The sequence below is a fragment of the Giraffa tippelskirchi genome, chromosome 3 (genome assembly GCF_054371585.1).
Source record: "Giraffa tippelskirchi isolate mGirTip1 chromosome 3, T2T-mGirTip1v1.2.pri, whole genome shotgun sequence".
NCBI lineage: Eukaryota > Metazoa > Chordata > Mammalia > Artiodactyla > Giraffidae > Giraffa > Giraffa tippelskirchi.
Genome location: NC_137277.1, coordinates 106131276 through 106154326, shown reverse-complemented (window position 1 = coordinate 106154326; position 23051 = coordinate 106131276). Strand labels below are relative to the sequence as shown.

At 36.7% G+C, this 23051-nt stretch overlaps 1 protein-coding gene across 4 annotated transcripts; it reads left to right on the top strand.

Moving 5' to 3' along the window:
• The first annotated feature begins 791 nt into the window (after positions 1-791).
• On the top strand, positions 792-22480 carry TNFAIP6 (TNF alpha induced protein 6). Of its 4 annotated transcripts, none has more exons than XM_081578142.1 (9): positions 792-1035; positions 2071-2218; positions 3298-3659; positions 4233-4295; positions 9017-9154; positions 10588-10749; positions 15168-15396; positions 17537-17577; positions 21783-22480. In XM_081578142.1, exons 4-9 carry the CDS (start codon positions 4280-4282, stop codon positions 21959-21961), a joined length of 765 nt encoding a protein of 254 aa, XP_081434268.1. In that variant the 5' UTR covers positions 792-1035; positions 2071-2218; positions 3298-3659; positions 4233-4279; the 3' UTR covers positions 21962-22480. The 4 variants fall into 4 exon arrangements, with proteins under 4 accessions (XP_081434268.1, XP_081434269.1, XP_081434267.1 ...); XM_081578143.1 differs by having other exon boundaries at positions 2071-2321; positions 3567-3659; XM_081578141.1 differs by lacking the exon at positions 3298-3659.
• The last annotated feature ends 571 nt before the right edge of the window (positions 22481-23051 follow it).

Below are 23051 nucleotides of genomic sequence, written 5' to 3'. Positions count from 1 at the left end.
GGTCCCACAGGGAGGGGATATATGTATACATATAGCTGGTTCACTTCTTTGTACAGCAAAAGCTAATACAACATTGTAAAACAATTATACTCCAATAAAAAAAATTGGAAGACAGATCATACGCAAACTGGGGAGTTGTGATTATAAGGAGGCAGGGTGGGGAGAGGAAGGATATTAAGTACATAAATCATTACTTCCTTCTCTTTGTTCTCCTCTTCCTCTTTCTTCTTCTGGCTTTAACTTTTGTATCTGAATGTCCCTAGATCTCCAAACTTCTGAAGTAATTCTTTGCTTTGAATTCCCATATACAGATATACGACCTACTTCAGTATTCTTGCCTGGAGAATCCCACGGACAGAGGAGGCTGGCGGGCCACAGTCCATGGGGTCACACAGAGTCGGACACAACTGAAGTTACTTGGCACAGCACAGCACAACACATATACTCACTGCTTCCTATAAACTAGGACAAATTAAGTTATGCTAACAGTAATGAACAATCCCCAAATCTCAATGACATAAAATAATAAAGGTTTATATTTCATTCATGCTACTTAACATCAGGGACTTCCCTGGTGGCTCAGTGGTAAAGAACCCGCCTGCCAATGCAGGAGACGTGGGTTCAATCCTGAGTCGGGAAGATCCCCTGGAGAAGGAAATGACAACCCACTCCAGTATTCTCGTCCAGGAAATCCTAGGGACAGAGGAGCCTGATGGGCTACAGTCCATGAGGTCACAAAGAGTTGGACACAACATGTGACTTAGCAACTAAACACACACACACACACACACATATAACATCAGACTCAATCAGGGATCCAAGTGATAGACCAGCCTCTATCTCAAACATTTCCCTCCATGCCGGAGGGAAAGAGAATTCTAGAGAATCAGCAATCAAATGCTCATCTCTGAGATAACACATCAAATCTCTGCTCACATCTCACCAGCCAGAAATAGTCACATGATCTCACCAAACCACAGGGTACAATGCTACCAAAGTGCTGCTGGAAGGTGAAGAACAAGAAATACTTGGCAGGTATTACTAATTACTTTCACCCCATATGCTTATGGGAAGTCCAGTGTCAGTTTCAGATCTCTTTCTGACATCTGTTTTCCCAAAAACTTGAAAGCACATTGTTCTGTTCAGTGTCATATTCAGTTTCTAAAAAGCTTTTTGATATAAAATAATTAAATGTTTCACTTTTCCATATATTTCCCATTGTTCTACATAGACTCCATTCAGTTCACTGGTGCCGTAAAAGTTTGCAGCATTCCACTTGAAGATTAAGTATTTATTGAATAAATGAGTGGAAATTTAAATTTATTCAATATTTATTTATTGAATAAATGAGTTTAAGAAGCCACATATTTCTTAAGCCTTGCTCTATGCCATGCATTAGAATTTCTCTCCAATAGTTTTAAATTGCACACTAGGGAAGTGAGTTTTATTTCTTTTATTGCCTTTATTCACATCATGGTCCATACGAAGCTCTTGGGGTGGGTGGAGAATTCCTGTACTGTAATTTCATGGCCTTACTGGCAATGTTCTTAATTATGTCCTCTACTGACATATTTTGTAATTCACTGAGCTCTACCGTTTCCTTCTCTTACCTTCTCCTCTTACTCTTTCCTTCACTTCCCAAGATTACAAAACACATGATATAATCAACAAATTATATAATTTATGCTTTAGTTTTAATACTATATGCTATATGTTTCCCCACAATGTCTAGCTATTCAAGTGTATTCTTTTTAGATTATTATAATTAGACATGTGATTTCTTAGAATGTATTTTTTTTTCTTCTCTTCTTCTCTCTACCGCTTGATCCACATTCACCTGACACTTCTCCATAGCTTTTCCCTGTTAGCTGAGGTTGGACATATTGAAAAGATTTTAAATGTCTCCTCTCTTCCTCTGACATTTGAAATTCTGTCTATCTTTAGAGTCTGTTTTAAAGTTTGTGGAATAGTGACATCATCATACCACTGTGCCACTTCAGGCAATCTTAAACTTGTTCAATGCACTCTTAGCCCAGATCAAGTATGACAATCTCCCCACCTTGTCTTTAGGTGTCTAGAAGGGATTGGGCTTATGAGCACTGAAACTCTGTGGGAAAGCAGTCGGAAGGGGAGCTGCCTCTGCCAAAAAAAAAAGGTCCTGCCGGGCTTTCAGTCAGTGACTGGCCAGTGCAATCAAGAGATGGAAGGAGTAGGGGAGGTAAGGTGACATTTATCTCTAAAGGCTGAACACTGGACTAGCAAAGTCTTCTAGCCTTTGAAAGGAACTTTCATCAGTGTATCTTCTCTCAACTCAAATACATGTGCGTAGTGTGTTCTGGGGGGGGAGGGGTGGGCAGGGACGGTTTGTTTTCTTGGGCGACTTTCAAGATTAGTTCACAAACAAAACTTCTTCTCTCCTCTATCCTTCTCCCTCTGGTTCCCCCCTGAATTCCCACCCACACCCACGGCATCTTTTCCACACAAAACCCTCATTCTCCTTTTTTCTTCCACAATCGAACTCAACACCCCCTCAAAACCAGAACCCACAAGATTAGGCAGTGTTTCCTCTTTGCTTAATGTAGGGTTTCCAAACATTGTGCAGAGATGGGGGGAATTGCACGGGGGAAATGGGAGGGGGAGAAAGAAATCCTCCCCCCTTGATTGGGTTAATCCATTAAAGTAATCATTAAATGTTTATGCTAAAATAAGGTGAACATTTACACCTCGTCATACTTGGAGATTTGTTAAAATGTAGATGAATAAAGAAGCGTATCTCTTGTTCATTATTTGGCCTAGTTAAAGGTTAATTTTCAACCCTTTCCTGGTAATAATTTTTGATAAATAAGGACAAGAGGGGACTGAGTACCTTCGAGAGATGCAGAAAGCACATGGGCAGAGAATGTGACCGGGCAAAGAATGGGAAAAGCTGTGATGGTTCAGTTTTTGCCTTGTGCAAGTAAAGTTATATTTACTTCCTAAACCATGGCTTAAAATAGTCATATAATTCCATTTTCCAGAGAAACATGGTTTGTTCCTTCCAACTATCTCTTCGTCCTATTCCCACTGACCATGCTTGTCTTCTCCATAGTCACACCTACCTGGTCTAGACTAGATTCTTCTTGGCACCAAACTTAAACCCTTGAAATTCTATGGGTGAACTGGTATATAATCATCTCATCTCTCATTTGCTTTGGGTCCAAAATAGAGATTTTTGAATCCTGACAGCTTTATCCAACCTCAGTGAGTGTTAGAAAAATTCTGTAACCTCAGTCTACCTCCTACAACTGCTCTTTCCAGGGGAGATGAGATCAGGGCAAGCCTTAGATGTACAATGCAAAGATGCCTAAGAGATTCAAGTTAACTTTAGATCAGAGCAAGTCCAGAAAGCTGACCATTTCAAAAGATTGAATATCAAAGGAGGAACTAAGAAAGCATGAGAGAAATGAATATAATAGGAACAAATGGAAGCAGTTTAGTAGCAGGAGTAGAGAGGATACATAGCAAAGAATGACCAATGAGAAAGAGATGTCAAAGCTGCCCCTCCCCGAATGGCTGTCAATCAACAGGAAAGGCCAGGGAGCATCAGAGCAGTGCCGTATTACCAAACAGGTTACCCAAAGACCCTGCACAAAAGGAGAGCGAAGTTTGGGTATTTTAAGGTATGGTGACTTCACTATGATAACTGTGCCTATTATTTTGATAATCTTCAAAGTTAGAGTGGGGAAGCTAGCACCATATTTTAATTAACTTTATGAGAATCTACTAACCCACCTTCCTCCCCAAATAACAAGGATTTGTAGCCTGGAAGATTTTGTGTTCTAATAAGATAGCCCCAAACTGCTGGAATGTCCTAAGCACCTGAAACTGAACTACTTTTCTGAAAAATGATGTATTTACCTACCTTGGACAACAATAATCCAAGGACTGCAACCCCACCGTAAGACAGAAGCAGACAGAAAAGAAAGTAAAGAAATCCTACAACACTGGAGACAGTTCAGAATTGGCCAACTATGCACACTTTTTGTTTCAAACCTTCTGTTCAAGCTTGACAATGTTTAGGGGAAACTAAAGTATAAATAATACTACCAGGGTCAAGTTCAAGATTAGTGTTTAACCCCAAACCCTATACCACATTTGACTTACTGCAAATGAGATACTTAGGGTCTCTCTTAAAATTCCTACTGAAGTGTGTTTCTTTTGTTTTTTGAAACCACCACTGAATCTGCATCAAGTTATAAAGAACTTCCTAACAGAAGAGTGTCCGTGACAGACAGAATAAATGATCCCCTTTCCAAGTAAGTGAATTTTAAAATGTAGATGATCCTTCTATATCCTTAGTTTGAGTTGCCAATGCAAATGAGTCAGAGGATTTGCCTCAGACAGTGAGTTAATTGTGTAACTCTACAGCAGAAAATGCCATTGGAGAGCGCTTGCTGACCTCACAGCTGAAAAAAAAAAAAAAAACATTTAAAAGATGTGGAAACCAGATGTTTCAGACACATTTCAGCCTCTGCTCTGAGGATTTATCCCGAGCAGCCTCTAACAGGACATTCCTTCTCTACGACTGAGATATGATCATCTTAATTTACTTATTTGTCTTGCTATGGGAAGAGGCTCACGGATGGGGATTCAAGAACGGAATTTTTCATAACTCCATATGGCTTGGTAAGAAACTTCACTCATGAGCTTCTTGCTGGGGAAGTCACTTCTTTGAATTCATACAGAAGTGAATCAAAGCTGTAAATTTTTCTCTTCTATTTAAGGCTGATGTTTTCTAAGAAAATTGTTTGGGGAAAACAGCTGATGGAGTGTATATATCATGTTTTTTTTTTTTTAAGTGTTCCTGCCTTCTAAAATTTTAGAATAGCTTTTTATAAAGTGAACTGTTGAGTAGAAAATAGAGGTTAATATTTATAGTCCATATGAAAATGTCCTTTAAAATTTTCAAAACAGGTGTGGTAGTATAATGAGGAAAGTGTTTTTAACAAAAGAAAGTTACTAATACATTATTTTGTTCTTATTTCAATGCATTTGCAGTCAGATTTCATAACAGGTAACCATAAGAGAATTGTAACAGGTAAACTGGAATATAAAATAATTTTACAATCACTGCTCTGTGTACTCTGACCTGTAGTATATCTCATGTTTTTCCAAACATCTTTCGACTAGTTTTACAAAGCCATCTTGTAATATAGAAAAAATGAAAAAAGCTTGTATTTCTGAATGCATTCTTATCACTTGATTTCTTTTGTTTGAGCTAGCCATTTAAATACTTTCCTACATCTTCTGTTAGACAAGGAAAGTTTCTTTTGTTGTTTTGTTTTGTTAAATGTAAGGAAATGACACAGGCCTAACTGAGAATATAAACAATAGACCAAAAAAAAACTAAATAGATAAAACCCCAAATGCCCCATAGAGTACTCTAAACAATGTTTTAATTCTCATGATACAGACTATTATTGCTTTATGTTCACTGTTTTATCTGATGGTGAAAATTTTTTGAATTGCTCAAGAAGAAAATTGACAGATCCTTATATAAAACAGAAAAATAAAGAGAAAGCAAAATGAACCTAGATCTTGATTTTATGCTTGCTAAGTGGCACAGAGTTGTAGAATATCTTCCCTTTCAGCATATTACTTTCTGGTAATAACTACAGCCATGCGGATTTCATTAAAAAGCTCAATTTGCAATGCACAGCCTTACTGCCTCTTTTTTCAGCTTGAGCCAGTGAACTACTTTCATGCTGAACAGTGCAATCCATTTGGCCAAGATGGGGTCTGAAATTTACTAGAGGAATGAGCAAGTCTTTCTGTTTATTTTCATTACACACCATTGAACTTGAGAAACATACACCTATTTGTCAGAAATGAAAAAGAGGATCAAAGCTAGTAAGAGTTGAACCCAAATGGATAAACTGAAATTCTGTCAAATTCCCTAATGATGAAGTAAAATGGAGTTTTGGGTTTTTTTTAAGTGATGTTGTATATCACCAACATAGAAACCTGGACAATAGAAGTTCTGTCCCAGAGGTAGAGGGAAGGAAACCCAAATATTTGTTAATAGTATGCTGCACATCTGAGGCCTAGAGTGATTGCATATTGCTTCAAAGTGGGACAAATTATTGACCAGTCAGCCTGGCATAAACTGTTCACAGTTGGTTAGATCAATGTAGTATTAGAAAACTGTTTAGAGGGGGAAGAGAGTTGAATTAGAAGGCAGGAATCTGCTAGCAACTATCAAGAACAAGGCACTTAAAATTCTTGGTCTCAGTTCCATGCTGGGAAAATAAGAAGTCTGAAGTAAGGGACCCTAAGGTTTATTTTTAACTCTTGTATACTCTAATTTCTTCCATAGTAAATTTTAAGACACATAAGGATAAGTGACTTCAACTAGTTTAAATGGAAAATCAAAAAATGTACAAATAAGCAATTCCTTTTAACCACTGTTTTGAATCTGAAAAAGGAAAAGGGAAAAGTAACATTATTATGAGCTCCTATAGGATCCAGAAGCAATGCTTATAGGTTTCATGGTCTGTATATTCCAAAAAGTAACTGTCATTATTCCCATTTGATAGATGAAGAAACTGAGGTTCAGGCAGTAATTTATACGAGGTCACACAACTGGTCTATCACAGAACCAGAAGTAGAAATCAGAGCCAACCTGCTACTGTTACCGCTTACTATTAATAAAAGGAAAAGGAAATTATTGGTTAAGCAGATTTTCAATTTTAATGAATGACAGCTAGAAAAATTAATAAATTATTACTTCTTCTGAAAGGTGAAACTCTTTAGATTAAGACTCATTATTCAAAGGACCATTTTAGTAGTATAAATTCTGAATTAAGAAATACTTTAAAATAAATCTGTGCTTAAAATATTCAAGTACACATGCCAAGAGTTCTCAACTTGTTCATAAGGCAAGATAATGGGAAGTTTGGGTCTCTTTCAGGAGCACTGTGGAATATTAATATCATTTAATCAATTAAAAATTATAGTATAGACATTACTGCTATTTAAGTTACTATCTTATTACTAGACAAGTTTCAAGAGGTACCAAAGTTTTAAGAAAAACTACTGGGAAGAAAACTTAAAATTATTTTTTAATCTTTCTGTTTATTTTTTTCCCCTCCAAACCTCTGTTAAAAGAAAAACTGAGACATACTTAAAATTTGGAGTTTATCTGAGCAAAAATCCATTTGAATTCGGCAGCATCCAATTTAACTGAAGGAGCTCCAAGGAGTGGTACAAAATGCAAAACTTTCATAGGCAGAAAGGAGCAGGCATAAGGAAGTTTTACTAGCAAAAAAGTAGGCTTTTGATAGCTAAGTTACTTTCCTTTAGGGGATAGTAGAGTTCTATCAGGCAGATGATTTAACTAGTAATGATCAGGAGTCTTCTGACTAACTGGTTTAAGACTCCATTTCTGGGTAAGCTGAAACTATACTTAAGCCTTCATTTGGTGATGTGGACAGGCTTGCTGTCTTGTTTCTAATACATCAGATTTTTATTTTGGGAGTAAAATATAAAGGAAATTTTAGTTTGAGAAACCTGGGCAGACAAAATAATCAAATTTTTTTCAAATAAAGATCTTTTAGAGAACAAATACAGTTCTAACATTTTTAAAAAGTAACAATCATCTCCATCACATATATTAGTGAATACTACATGTCTGTCTTCTCTACTAAAAGCCTCAGTATCCCTGTACTTCAAAATAGACGTACTTGCCTTGCCCATTTGTGCCCAAGTTGCTTAAGAACAGGGCTTGATTCCCTAGAACATAGCAAAGTACCTAGTGGTAAATACTTAACACAGCTACATTGGAAACTGGCAAAAGTTGAGTTAATGAGGCTTTACCCTATGAAGGACACTTGGAAAGTAGGGAACTCTCAAAAGGGCAAATGACTTTGATGTTCCTTGTGTGTTCTGACCTCTAAGTATCAGACTGACAAATGCACTGTGTATGCATGATAGGCTTTTACCATATAAGATATAAGAGCAGGATCTCACGAGTTTAGAAAAGCAGGGAAAATGCCAAGCAGCATCTCCTATTAAATTGGCATTGTCAACTTCAGCTTTGGGTAGAGAGTAAAGAACAGTATTTCTAATACTGCTGGATTCATACCTTGCTGCAAGGCTAGAAATATAAATTCTTGCTGGAAATGGTCTTAATGGTGGCTGATTACACAGGTCGGGGTACAAAGACTTAACAATAATCTTGATAGTCTACACAGAACTATTAGAGCTATGTTATGATTATTGTCCTGGGAATCTTTTCACATTGTTTCTATGGCAAAATGTACTCCAAACTCAAAACAATCAATTTAAACAGTGATCTACTAGGAGACAGCTCACGTATGACTTAATACCATCTAAAATGTGCTGGGAACAAATGTGAACTAAAAAAAGACAAATCAGGTAAAGAACTTAGGAACTGGTAGTTAGGTGTGTCCCACTTTTTCTCAGCTGTAGTTATATCTATTTTTCTTTTCTTTAATGCACTATTTGGTGCCTTTGGATTCTTTCAAACTCTTCCTCAGTTTTTATTTGTTTACTAAATTCTCAATTACATTGCATTACTCATTTCCCTCAAATGGATATTTTGGCTTATTTTCTCCTTCATTATGAGCCAATTTTCATTGGTTCTTTTGCCTTTGACTCCTTTTCCTAGTGCTTACCTTTCCAAGCTTTTAAAACAAAGCAAAAAAAACAAGTTAAAACTTTATCACCTTTGGATAGTGCAGAAATACAATGCTGTATTAAAACTTTCTTTCGGGCTCTCAGTTCAGAAACATAACTTAGTCTCAAGTTTCTCTCTGTGTCCCCCCCCAAATTCCCCTCATTCAAAATGTTTCCCAAAGCTTTCTAACAATGAAAACTCAGCCACTCAAGGCAGCCAACACAGGGAACCCTTTGGCAGGAACAATAGCTGATGTAATCTTCCAGATGAGGCCACAAAATTTCCCTTGTTCGACAAAAATGGATAACAGTGCATTTACGACATTTTGTGAATTCACAGAACAAGCAGCAGGCGTGTACCACAGGGAAGCGCGATCCGGCAAATACAAGCTCACCTACGCAGAAGCGAAGGCGGTGTGTGAATATGAAGGTGGCCATCTTGCCACCTACAAGCAGTTGGAGGCAGCCAGAAAAATTGGTAACTGCTTTGAGCATAATATTTCTTCTTTTTCACCCTTGGAAAAAAATTTTTTCCACCTTTCCTGCAACCTCTTATTAAGACTTACTTCGCCACCTCTGCTAATAGTTCCTCTGGCTTCTCCCATTTTCTCTGCCTAGAGCTAGATGGTGGACAATTTCTAAAACAAACAACTGAGTTGGAGTCACCTCCCATTCAGAGCAAATAATTTAAAGTCAAAAGAAAATGAAGATATCATCTCTATATCATTTAATTTTCTCATTAATTCTAATGCCATTGCTACTCATTTTTAATATTATACCATTTTATCTTTTCTTGATCTCTGTGGGTTTCCTCAGCTGTTAAATGATGTTACTGTGTTGAATCTTACAAAGAAATTCACTTAGTAGAAGAAACAGTGAATTTAGTGATTTTTTTTCAAGCTTTTCCTTTTCTTTTTTAACATTAAGTGGGAGAATGCATTTGTACTTTAGGATCAAAAGCCATGAGGAAAAGAGTTGTAGAGCACCAGATGAAAGATACTGGGAAGATGATGCCAGGACACCTGGTGAAAACCCAGTAATTAACAAATACTGTTTGCTTCTTTATAATAAAAGCTGGGGGTTGGGAGAGAGTGAGGGGGCTGCTACTGTCTCTCCTGGACTTTCAGGAGAATCCAAAAGGCCGCCTCCATTCAGAATTATCTTCTCCATTAAAGAAATCCCTTTGCTGATAGGAACATACCTGGCAAAGCTCATGCAAATATTATATATTAGCCAAGACAAAAATAAAGGTGTTGTCAAAAATGGCCCAGAGTCTTCCCCAGATGACTGCTCAGTCTATACCCACAGGGCTGTGTGTGACACAGTAACTGGAATGATGCGTGCAAAAGCCAGAGCCATTACTAGCCACCAGGGACTTGTAGTCAAATCGTTCTTGGATGGCATTGGCAAATATTAAAAGAGCCTCCAAAGCTGAGCAAGGAAAACAGGGCTGAGGCTTTGTTTGAAATGTTGAGTGCTTTTATCTTTATTCAAATTTTTAAAAATATTAGCAATATATTAATTGATCCTGAAAGAGACACTATCATTTGAAAAAATTTTTTTCAGTATTGGTGATAATTTTAGTTATCTCATGGCACTAGTAGGGTCATTTGTGAAAAGAAGCGAGCTCTGAAATTGGATTGTTTTCATATCCATGGTATTATTATTTCTTAGTCCATCTTTTTTTTTTTTTGCCAAGATGTCATTTTCTAGTAAAAGTCAGATGTTATAAGAACTTTTATACGTGTTCAAACTGTATTTTTAAAGAAAACCGTTTTTCCCCTTTTATATGAACTGGATTTTGGCAGTTAAGACACCGTCCCTGTTGGGAGGGGCCATCTTGGTTGAGATGACCTTTGCCCAGCTGAGGGAACATACAAGTTAAGCCATTACTCTTCCATTCTCTTGCAGGATTTCATGTCTGTGCCGCTGGGTGGATGGCCAAGGGCAGAGTTGGATATCCTATTGTGAAGCCAGGACCCAACTGTGGATTTGGAAAAACTGGTATTATCGATTACGGAATCCGTCTCAATAGAAGTGAAAGATGGGATGCATATTGCTACAACCCACATGGTTTGTGGAAAATAGTAATTTTATACTATACCAAAACAGTTACATCTTATAAAAAAGAAATGTCTTCTTTTTCCAGAGACAAATCAATTTAATAATGATAATTTTAAAAAAATTTTAAATATACATTTGGCTGCATCAGGTCTTAATTGCAGCGTGTGGGCTCAGCTGCCCCATGGCATGTGGGATCTTGGTTTACCAGACAGGGATCAAACCTGTGGCCCCTGCACTGCAAGCCAGACTCTTAAGTACTGGACCACCAGGGAAGTCCCCAGTAATGATAATTATTAATAACAACTACCATTCATAGAATGATTATGTTGTGCCAAATGCTGACTTATGTCCCTTCATCCACACTGTCACTTAATGTTCACAACTCTGCAAGGAGTTATTGTTATACTCATTTTAGAATTCAGGAAACTGAAAGTTCAAGAACTTAAGTACTTTCCCCAGATCAGACAACTGATAATTAGTAGGCAAGTGAAATCTCAAATTTAGTTTTCTGTGCCAGGAAACTTCCTGAGCACAAAGGAAAAAAAAATGCAGATTATAAACTTATCACAGTGAATTAGCTAAAACTATGAAGTACTATGATACTACAAAATGTTAACTGTTCAAAGTTATCCTTTTAATAGAATGAGAAAAAGGAGACAGGATAAACAAATTATTTTTCCTAATTTCTTTTTGTGTGTAAATTCTTAAACTTCCAAACTAAGCAACTCCCACTCTGTTTTTTTTTAACGAATATATACTGGATATTCTAGTTATTATTATATAGTATATGTTTTATTCATATTCTTTTTCCATGGTTGATTGTAGTCAGGAAAACTTTAAAGAGAAAATTAACTCATCATAATTACTATCAAGAGTAATTCTTGCTCCATGCTCTTAGAGAAAAAAGTAGACTGTTTGGGGATTTATTTCCCCCAGGATAATACTGCAAACTGTTACAACATGTCACAAACTATTTCCTACATTTATGATCATAAATATCCTCAGGTGGTGTCCCATTTGGATCTCCTTTATGAGAAAGTCTGTAACACAGTAGGAGAGTTACAGTGAAGTTCTAGCATAGTATTATAGAATTTGTTACCATTTAATAATATTAGTCATTGGAGAACAGTTTCTCATGTTTGTAGCTAACCTATATCTCAAAATAATATGTACTCTGGTAGAAAAGAATTTTGTCTAGAGCTATCACCTACTCCCACTTGAGACAAAATATGAATAAATACAGCGCATTCATATAGACTCTTTCAAACCACTTTGACATACATTAAGCCTATACTATACTACATTTATGGAATAGGAAATGGCAACCCACTCCAGTATTCTTGCCTGGGAAATTCCAGGGACAGAGGACCCTGGCTAGCTACAGTCCATGGGGTCGCAAAGAGTCAGATACAACTGAGCACGCAAGCACGCATACAACATCTAGTCCTATATTTAGTCATTGTTAATAATTTATAGTCCTTCTTTTCCTCTCTCTCTCCCCTCCTCTCCCCCTTTTTTTTTTTTTTCGGTTGTGCTGCACTGCTTGCAGGATCTCAGTTCCCCAACCAAGGACCGAACCCAGGCCAAGGCGATGAAAGCCCAGAATCCAAACCTCTAGGCCACCAGGGAACTCCCCCTTTTCCTTAAATATATTTATACAGGCACTTCTCTTTTTACTCTAACTTGGAGATACTGATTAATTAATAATCATTATTTTCCTGATACTGTTATGATTTTTTTTTCATTCCAATCATTTTTCAGTGAACTGTGCTTCTCCATTGCTAGTTCAGGTGGCCCCCAGTCCCCTTCAGGTTAACCACATCCTAAATAATCAGCATATCGCTGAATCTAAAAGTAAGCTGAGAATTGAGTAAGAACAAGTCTCCTAGGATTCTGTACATTTCATTGCTCTTTTATAAGAATGCCAACTTAATTTACAAATTTTTGTAAGTTGTATCTATTTCTCATAGAGGCTGGGAAAATGTGTACAGAATAGACTTGTTCTTACGCAATTCTCAGCTTACTTTTAGATTCGGTGATATGCTGATTATTTACGATGTGGTTAAACTGAAGGGGACTGGGGGCTGCCTGAACTAGCAATGGGAGAAGCACAGTTCACTGAAAAATGATTGGAATGAAAAAAATCATAACAGTATCAGGAAAATAAAGTAATGATTATTAATTAATCAGTATTGCCAAGTTACAGCTGCTTGAAGCAAGAAAGAACAGGGTCATTCAGAAGTGTTCAGAAGTAACCTTGCTCATTCAAGTTCCGACCATGTGGCATGATGCTGACTCCCTCCTGCATAAACACTTCTTAACCGATTAGCAGTCAGTCTTCAAATTTATAAAGTCAGATTTAAGAAGTCTGCTTCATAAATCTGTCATTTTCTAAATAAGCCAGAGATGAGGCAACAGTTATATATAACATGAAATGTAGAGCTGATAGATCTAGCTAAATATACAACCAAAGTAGTTCAATATTTGGATTTTTCCCTAATCTAATGATATATACATGGAAGATATAGGAGGCTGGGAATTTCCTAGTGATCTAGTGGTTAGGACTGCGTACTTTCACTGCCAAGGGTGTGGCTTCAATCCCTGGATGGGGAAGTAAGATAGTGCAAACCGCAAGACACGGCTATATATATATATATATATAAATATTATTTATATATAGATATTATATATATATGTAAATATAGGATGCTATGGGACAGAGAAAATCACTCCCAAAGTGGGTACTTGTTAGTCGCTCAGTCATGTCTGACTCTTTGAGACCCCATGGACTGTGTAGCCCATCGGGCTCCTCTGTCCGTGGAATTCTCCAGGCAAGAATACTGGAGTGGGTAGCCATTCCCTTCTCCAGGGGAATCTTACCAACCCAGGGATCCAATCCAGGTGTCCTGCATTACAGGCAGATTCTTTACCATCTGAGCCACCAGGGAAGCCCCTTATGTGCACATAAACACTATATATTTTATAATATTTAATAACACAGTATGAACAGCTTACACTTTGCATAACACCATTAAGCTATCCTCTATATTTATCCACAGAATAGTGCTGTGAGGGAGGCAACAGAAGAGGCATGACTACATTTATTTTATCAATGAAGGCACTGAGGTATAGACTGGTCACCGAGCTCAGACTAGGTTACTGACCTTCCTTGTCACACTCTAGCCTTTCTAAGAGCCTATTCTGTCCTGGGGACACAAACTCTTTAACCTCTATGGTGTTAAGGATTGTAGCACAATGTTTTATCATGGTTGTTTTAAAGAAGAATATTCTTGTAAAAAGCCTCTAACTGGTACAATAAAAATATCTTTGAATACTACCAGAGTCACCACCTCCACACCACCGCTCAGATTATTTTCAAATTTCCAGTTTCTACCTTTTCTTTAAGACACTAGACATTCAGTTGATATGGAATTAAAATGAACTGGGACCCTTCTATAGCTTTCCTTCTAGATCATACTGCAAAATTACTGTTCTGGCAGAGATGGTTCGCTCTTATAAGAGGTTATGGGACATGACAGAAATCTATGAAATGGTAAATGACTTGAAAAAAATGAGCATAGATCTCTCCACCAAATCCTCAAATAGTATTAGAATTAAGTTGCTAATTTAAACCAGTAAAACAAGCACAGAATGATTATAAATTCTTCGTTTTAACTGGATTAGAATGACCAAGTTCCCTCAGTTCAGTTCAGTTCAGTCGCTCAGTCGTGTCCGACTCCTTGAGACCCCATGGACTGCAGCACGCCAGGCCTCCCTGTCCATCACCAACTCCCGGAGTTTACCCAAACCCATGTCCATCGAGTCGGTGATGCCATCCAGCCATCTCATCCTCTGTCGTCCCTTTCTCCTCCTGCCCCCAATCCTTTCAAGTTCCCTAGTGGTCTTTATAAGGATTTTCCAAACAGAATTTATTGCATGCATTATTCTAAGTGTTCAAGTCCCTAAAGACACAGTGGTGACACCACAGGACAAAATCCCTGTCAAAGTTGGTGATGTAGATATATGTTGGTGAAGTAGGTATATGTTGGTAATATACGTAGGTATATGTATCAATATTTGTCAAAATACACTTAAGTGTGCACGTAAGATGTGTGTTCTATGCTTAAAATGTGAACAGAGCAAGAAATGTAAACAGGAGCACAATTATTTCTTCTTGCTACTTTACTTTTTAAAAAAAAAATCACAAGTTGTCTATGTTTATTTTCAAGAATTTAGCAACTATCAACAAAAAAAATGCAGTTATTCTTCAGCTACAATTATACACAATATACTATGGAGGTTATATATTTATTCATGTCTTTATTTTTATTTCATAAAAAGTACTAAATAGATGGACACTAAGAAATGAATATTTTTTTAAAGTAGAATCATCTTTTTAAGTGCTCTTTTTTCTTTTCTCATTTCAGCAAAGGAGTGCGGTGGTGTGTTTACAGATCCAAAGCGAATTTTTAAATCTCCAGGCTTCCCAAATGAGTATGATGATAACCAAATCTGCTACTGGCACATTAGACTCAAGTATGGTCAGCGCATTCACCTGAGTTTTTTGTACTTTGACCTTGAAGATGACCCAGCTTGCTTGGCTGACTATGTGGAAGTATACGACAGTTACGATGATGTCCATGGCTTTGTAGGAAGGTATGTGTTGCTTCTCCATACAGGAAGCTAATGAACATCTGATATTTTGCATGATGCTTCTTTAATAATTTCTCCCCAACTGTCCCTACAATATTGATTTTCCAGTTTATCTATTCCCCTGCAACATCCTTTTCTTTCCTAACCAAGATTTTTCTTTGCACTGTTACTCCTAACAAGCCATAGTCAGCTGCTACCTCTACTTATGATTAAAATAGTGATAGCTACTTTTTGATTTGTTAAATTGTAACAGTTAAATATTCCATTTATACAGACCTCAAGATTTGACTAACAGGAGAAAGAAGATACGTAGGATGGGGAATTTGTTGGGTTTTTTAAGTGTTCTGATTTCTGTCAACCTACTAAAAATAATTATAAATTCAGTAATTGTTGCCTTTCTTCTGTATACAAAGCATTGTACTAAGCATTATGCATATAAGGTAAATAAGTACACTAGAGCCCCTTCTCTCATACAGTTTAGCTCATTATACAATGGATAGCTTCTTAAAAATAGCTTTCTTTGCCATAAAAAGACAAATGTTCCTTTCCTCAGTATTTCTCTCCTGGTATTTCAACATGCTGGGACACAATATCTTTGGTGCGTGTTTTCACCCAATATCTTTAATATAGTTTAAATTTTACAATACAAATTTTGCAACATTATATGAAATATTATAAATTAAAGAGAGCACAGTTAGGTGTTTTATATATTCAGGCCCCCACTTAATAATGTGCATTTTAAAATATCTATCATCAATGAATTATAAGTTATCAATTCTCTATTATCCATGATAGTAATTTAATGAAAGAAAATAGTAGTGGGGATAATTTAAAATAATAAACAATATCTTTTTATTGAATTTGAAATCTGTAACTTAAATAAAAAGAAAAACAAAGGCAATTCTTGCATAAATGAACAGCAGTTTTTGGATGGAAAGTGTTTTTTTGTTGTTGTTTTGTTCTTTAGCTGAGACTACTACTATAGAAAAAAATACAAATAGTTTTAAAAAATAGCTTGAAGAAGACTAGAAGTAGGATCTGAGGAATTAAGAACAAAGTGTTTGAAAGAACAGACTTCTTACCTTGGGACTTAAGATAACATTTTTATTCTAAATCTAGTTTCAGAAATCAATTACAGTTCTAGATAAAATGACTTTTTAATCTACAGGCTAATTTGTTACTTACTGGATTATATTGTATAATTTACCTTTATAATAGACTTTCTCCCTCTCTGGAATAAACTACTTTTTTTTTTTTTAGAAACTAACAAAAACCCTTACTTTTTATATAATTATGTGCAAGGGAATTCCTTTCAAGCCATGATTCAGATAAAAATCACATCATCTTATAAGGTCCAGCGTAATTTTTTCCTTTTTAAATCAGTCATACCTCCCACTTTCTTTCATACCCCCCATTCATCTTTAACTGTGAAAAAAACTTCATGAGATTAATCAGAAACAAATTTTTAAAATTTCCCAAATAGATTTAAATTGTCTATCACACAAAAAGCTTTGTAGACACACAGAATAGAAATGCCACAAATTCTTTCTTAAGAGTCTCAATACTGCAAGAAGGCTATTTCAAACAATATTTTAGCCTCTCTTCTCTCTTGCAAGGGCTTTCCAGGTGACTCTAGTGGTAAGGAACCCACCTGCCAGTGCAGGAGAGTCTCAGGTTCAATCCCAGGGTCAGGAAAATTCCTTGGAGGAATGCATGGCAACCCACTTCAGTATTTTTGCCTGGAGAATCCCATGGACAGAGGAGCCTGGCGGGCTACAGTCCATAGGGTCGCACAGAGTCAGACACACTGAAGCAGCTTAGCACTCATGCAGGCTCTCTTATAAATTCTAGTAAAAAATAAATAAAAAATAAAATGTTGTAAATAATAGAAAAGTGAGCCATTACTTAGAGCAACTGGAGTAGGCAACGGCATCCCACTCCGGTATTCTTGCCTGGGAAATTTCCACGGACAGAGGAGCCTGGCGGGCTATAGTCCATGGGGTCGCAAAGAGTCAATCATGACTGAGCTCACACTCACCTCTTAGGGGAAATATGAAGTACATCAATTATCAGTTAAAGTCACTTGCAAGAGCTATATTATAATCATTCATGTGACCTCTCCTTTTTAAAAATTCTCTTTCAGATACTGTGGAGATGAGCTTCCAGAAGACATCACTAGTACAGGTAATGGCTCTAAATCGAGGAACAAAACTATGATTTGCTTTCTCAGTGTCACTGAAAGTGAACTATCCAACAGTTATTACTACGTAACTTTTTAAAGTTGAGAACTGAAGACAGACATGGCTTGCTAGCCTGTAAAAGGCAAAGAACTATTTATACTTAAAAAAGTGTGTAGTCTCTGGTTACTTGCAGGAAAGGCAATCTGAGATAGTCTTGAGTCTGCAAATCCATAAATACTGCTCTATCTTATAATTCCCATAAAATGTGGTAACAAAAGGCCCAAACTTTTCATCGATAAAGGATTGGAGTAATTTGTCAAATTGTTAAAAATATCTTTCATTGCTGAAAAAAATTTTAAGTTGTATTTATTTATTGCATTTTCACATTAGTACAGCAATCCCCAGAAAGTCTTATGAAGATCACAATTCTGTTAGGTGTTTTTAATAGATATTACATGATAAAAGTGCTCTAAGGTCAGGTAAATTGGGGAAATGTTGGGTTAAACAACGTTAAACAGGTTTCTTTGTTAGAAGATGTCAGAGAACTTTTACTATGCTAATTACGCATAGTTAAGGAAATGGCAACCCACTCCAGTACTCTTGCCTGGAAAATTCCTTGGACTGAGGAGCCTGGTAGGCTACGGTCCATGGAGTCGCAAAGAGTCGGACATGACTGAGCAACTTCACTTTCAATCTTAAAAGCCTAACAATAGTGAGCAATGTTTTCCAAATCTTTTTCATCTTGCTAATTATTTTATGAGACTGTTCCTCGAAATGTGGGCCAAGAAATGTTCCAGGAGCAGCATACATTTATCGCAATAAGCAATACCACTGCTATTGCCTCAAACTGATACTTTCTGGCTAACAACTTTTACTTTCTTTGATGTCTTCATTTTTCTTTTTATTTTCATCACTAGCACCAGTAATTGGCATTCTGGCTTGCTCTATTTTTCCTCTGATCAATAAAAAAAAAAGTTATCACAATACTTCTGCAACTAAAAACACCAAAGCTACATTGAATTGCAATTTCAAAACAGTCCTTAAACTGAGATACTACAAGCTAAATTAGTCCCACACCCTAGCTTTGCTCCATGCAGTTTTCATTGATGAATCATTACAAGAGATGGAAATTCTTGTTCAATACTGGAATGATTAATGCTTAAAGTTTATTAATTCCTTACTATGTCACAATCTCCTTAGGAAGAGTAATCTGTTAAACTTTCTATTTATCTCTTATTCTTTACTTGAGAACATATTTCCTGTTAACAGAAAACTAAAAGAAGACATTTTATGAGATGTAGGACGGTAGTTGGGAGGGGGATGAGAATTCTATTTTAAAAAAGTGAAACAGAGGGAGAATCCAAAGGAAGCCTGAAACTTGACATTTTTCTTATTTTGTCTAAATCAGACTCCAAATGTAATATCAAATCAGTGTTTTTCTTGCATAACTGCAAGAAACTAAAAAAAGAAAAACCCACACAATTTATTATTCAAAGAGAAACAAATCAACAGAAAGAACATAGTTAAATAAAGTGCCAAAGAATTAGCAAAACAGCAGGAAGAATACACACTGATACAGAGTAATAGAAAAAGAATATATAAAATAAGTTTAAAGTACTATCCTCTCAGTCAAGCATAATGCTGTTAACATTTTGATCTAGTTTTCTTCTTAAATATATGCTTACTCACCCCAGGATATTTATATTAAAAAACAAAAACAGAGAGTAAACTAAAAACTACCCATATTTGTACCACTTTAATAAATGGTATATAAGGAAAGAAAGTGCCCACTCTTCTCATCTCTCCCTACCCAAGAAAGGCATTGGACAACTATGTGGTGTCCATCTTTCCAGATGTCTTCCTATAACAAACAAACATTATATACATGGAGACTATGGAGCTACTTCAAAGTCACAGTATAATTGGGAAGCCCTGTATATTTAGATCATTCTAATTCTTTTTAATGACTCTTAATAGGTGCCATAATTTGTCATACACCAATATTTAACATCCTGAAGGCAGTTGTTTCTGATTTTTTTGCCTTTTGCTATTCAACATTTCACTAGAAATTTAAAAAAGATATTTATTTATTTGTCTGTGCTGGGTCTTAGTTGTGGCATGTAGGATCTAGTTCCTTGACCAGGAATTGAACCTTGGCTCCCTGCATTGGGAGTGCAGAGTCTTAGGCACTGAACCACCAGGGAAGTCCCCTAGATATTTTCATACTTTTACTTGTTAGTGCTATTTTTTTTTTAAGAGTCAATTCTTAAAAGTGAAATTTTGGGGTCACAAGTAATGCACACTTAGGGGTGTGTGTGTGTGTATTTTCAGTCGAGTCTGACTCTTAGCTAACCCCGGACTGTAGCTCCTCTGTTCGTAGAATCTTCCAGGGAAGAATACTGGAGTGGGTTTCCATTTCCTTCTTCAGGGAATCTTCCTGACCCAGGGATCAAACCCACAACTCTTGTGTCTCCTGCATTGGCAGGCGGATTTTTTACTACTGTGCCATGTGGGAAGCCATAGATGTGGATCAGTTCAGTTCAGTTCAGTCGCTCAGTCATATCCGACTCTTTGTGACCCCATGAATTGCAGCACGCCAGGCCTCCCTGTCCATCACCAACTCCCGGAGTTTACCCAAACCCATGTCCATTGAGTTGGTGATGCCAACCAACCATCTCATCCTCCCTCATCCCCTTCTCCTCCCGCTCCCAATCCTTCCCAGCATTAGGGTCTTTTCCAATGAGTCAACTCTTCGCATGAGGTGGCCAAAGTATTGGAGTTTCAGCTTCAACATCAGTCCTTCCAATGAACATCCAGGACTGATCTCCCCTAGGATGGACTGGTTGGATCTCCTTGCAGTCCAAGGGACTCTCAAGAGTCTTCTCCAACACCACAGTTCAAAAGCATCAGTTCTTCGGTGCTCAGCTTTCTTCACCGTCGAACTCTCACATCCATACATGACTACTGGAAAAACCATAGCCTTGACTAGACGGACCTTTGTTGGCTTTTAAATATGTCTCTGCTTTTAAATATGCTATATAGGGTGGTCATAACTTTCCTTCCAAGGAGTAAGCGTTTTTTAATTTCATGGCTACAATCACCATCTGCAGTGATTTTGGAGCCCCAAAAAATAAAGTCTGACACTGTTTCCACTGTTTCCCCATCTATTTCCCATGAAGTGATGGGACCAGATGCCATGATCTTAGTTTTCTGAATGTTGAGTTTTAAGCCAACTTTTTCACTCTCCTCTTTCACTTCCATCAAGAGGCTCTTTAGTTCTTCTTCGCTTTCTGCCTTAAGGGTGGTTAGATGCCAGCAAATTAGCACTAGGCCCTACTGTGCCAATTTTTATTTTAACCAGTTGAGTAGTTTACAAAAAATTTTTCTTTTTTCATTTAAGCAGCTCTCCCAAGTTTGAGAAGAGTGCAGTAGACCAGAGTATGAACTCTGGGTTCAAACCTGGTTCTGCCACTTCAAACCCTGTGGCCTTGGGCAAGCTACTCAGGCTCTCTGTGCTTCAATTTCATCTATAAAATGACTATTTTAATAGTATGCACCTCATCATGTTGCTGTAGAAAATAAGATGAAAGACACTTAAAGCTGTGCTTGACAAAAGCAAACATTAGCATTCAGTGTGTATGGGGGTTTTGCAAAGAAATCCGGATTTGTGATTTGGATTAAGAAGGCTTTTCCCACATGAAAAAGAAAAATATTCCTACATTTATTTCATATAATGAAGTTTTTCTTTTTTCTTTTTGGTACATGTTGGTCTTTAATGCAGGTAAAATGTAGTTAAGTGCTTTGTTTAAAAGAGAGATCTAGCTTTGTGGCTTTTTTCCTTTTTTTCTTAGCAAATGCAAGATTTGTTGCCATCATTTAGTAAATAACCCATCTGTTTCTCACTGGTTTGAACTGCCTGCTGTCCTCCTGTAATTCTACCGGTGTTTCTTCTACAAAGAAAACCTTTTAAAACAGAATAGACAAAATTTCCTGTAGGACAGATTAGAGAGCCACAGGAAAAATCTGGAAATCTTTGCCCCACCTGGCAATGATACTACAGACTCAACAACTTGAGAATATAGTTCTGAATTCTAGGAGTCTTGTTCATGAATTTTTATAATTTCCTTATGAGAATGATGCATCTTTGAACTGTCAGCAAAATTGAAGGAGAGTAACATCTTGGTTCTTCGGCATCTTCCTCCTTCCCAGGAAATGTCATGACATTGAAGTTTATAAGTGATGCTTCAGTGACTGCAGGAGGTTTCCAAATCAAATACGTCGCAGTGGATCCTCTATCCAAATCCAGTCAAGGAAAGAATGCAAGTACTACAAGTACTACTTCTACTGGAAATAAAAACTTTTTAGCTGGAAGATTTAGCCATTTATAAAAGCAAAAAAAAAAATGGCATTCTGTATTTATGTTACTATCTTTTGGAACACTTTTGATCTCACTTTTATATTATTATTATTAACATTTATTTATTATTTTTCTAAATGTGAAAGCAATTCCTGATAATTTGAGGAAAACTGGAAAATATGGAAAAGTTTGAATGAGAAAATAAAATCTACCATAATCTCCTTGCATAAAAATAGCAAGCATTAAATTTATACATACTTTTTTAGTCATTTTTCAATTTGTGATATATGTATATATGCATCTATATGTATTTGTACTTCAAATTATTGAATCCTACTCTATGTACAGTTTGACATCTTGAATTTTTTTTAACCTTGAACTTTATGGTATACACATTTTCCCCTATCACTGAGTATTCTGCAAAAACATGATTTTGAATAACTGTAAAATGTCCATGGTATGATTACCCCATACTTTCTGTAAATCTGTCTCTATTGTGGGAATTGTTGGTTGTTTTTATAAATATTGTTTCAATAAACATCCTCGAACATATATGTATTTGGACCTCCCTCTAATTATTCAAGATAGGGTCCTAGAGGTGGAATTACTGAGTCAGAGATTAATTAAAATAAAAACTTTTTTGAGGTAGATCAGCTGGACTTTATGACACTAAATGGGATGGGTGGTAGGCTGGATGGCAGGTGGGCCATACTCACTCAGCAGACGAAGGTATCTTCTAGGGAAGGTAGAAAGTGAATGGACCAGGAAAATAGTGGGTTTTAAGGGCACATTAAGGGCACATTTCATCTCACATGCTAGCAAAGTAATGCTCAAAATCCTCCAAGCCAGGCTTCAACAGTATGTGAACTGTGAACTTCCAGATGTTCAAGTTGGATTTAGAAAAGGCAAAGGAACCAGAGATCAAATTGCCAACATCCATTGGATCATTGAAAAAGCATGAGAGTTCCAGAAAAACATCCACTTCTTTATTGACTATGCCAAAGCCTTTGACTGTGTGGATCACAGCAAACTGTGGAAAATTCTTCAAGAGATGGGAATACTAGACCACCTTACCTGCCTCCTAAGAAATCTGTATGCAGGTCAAGAAGCAATAGTTAGAA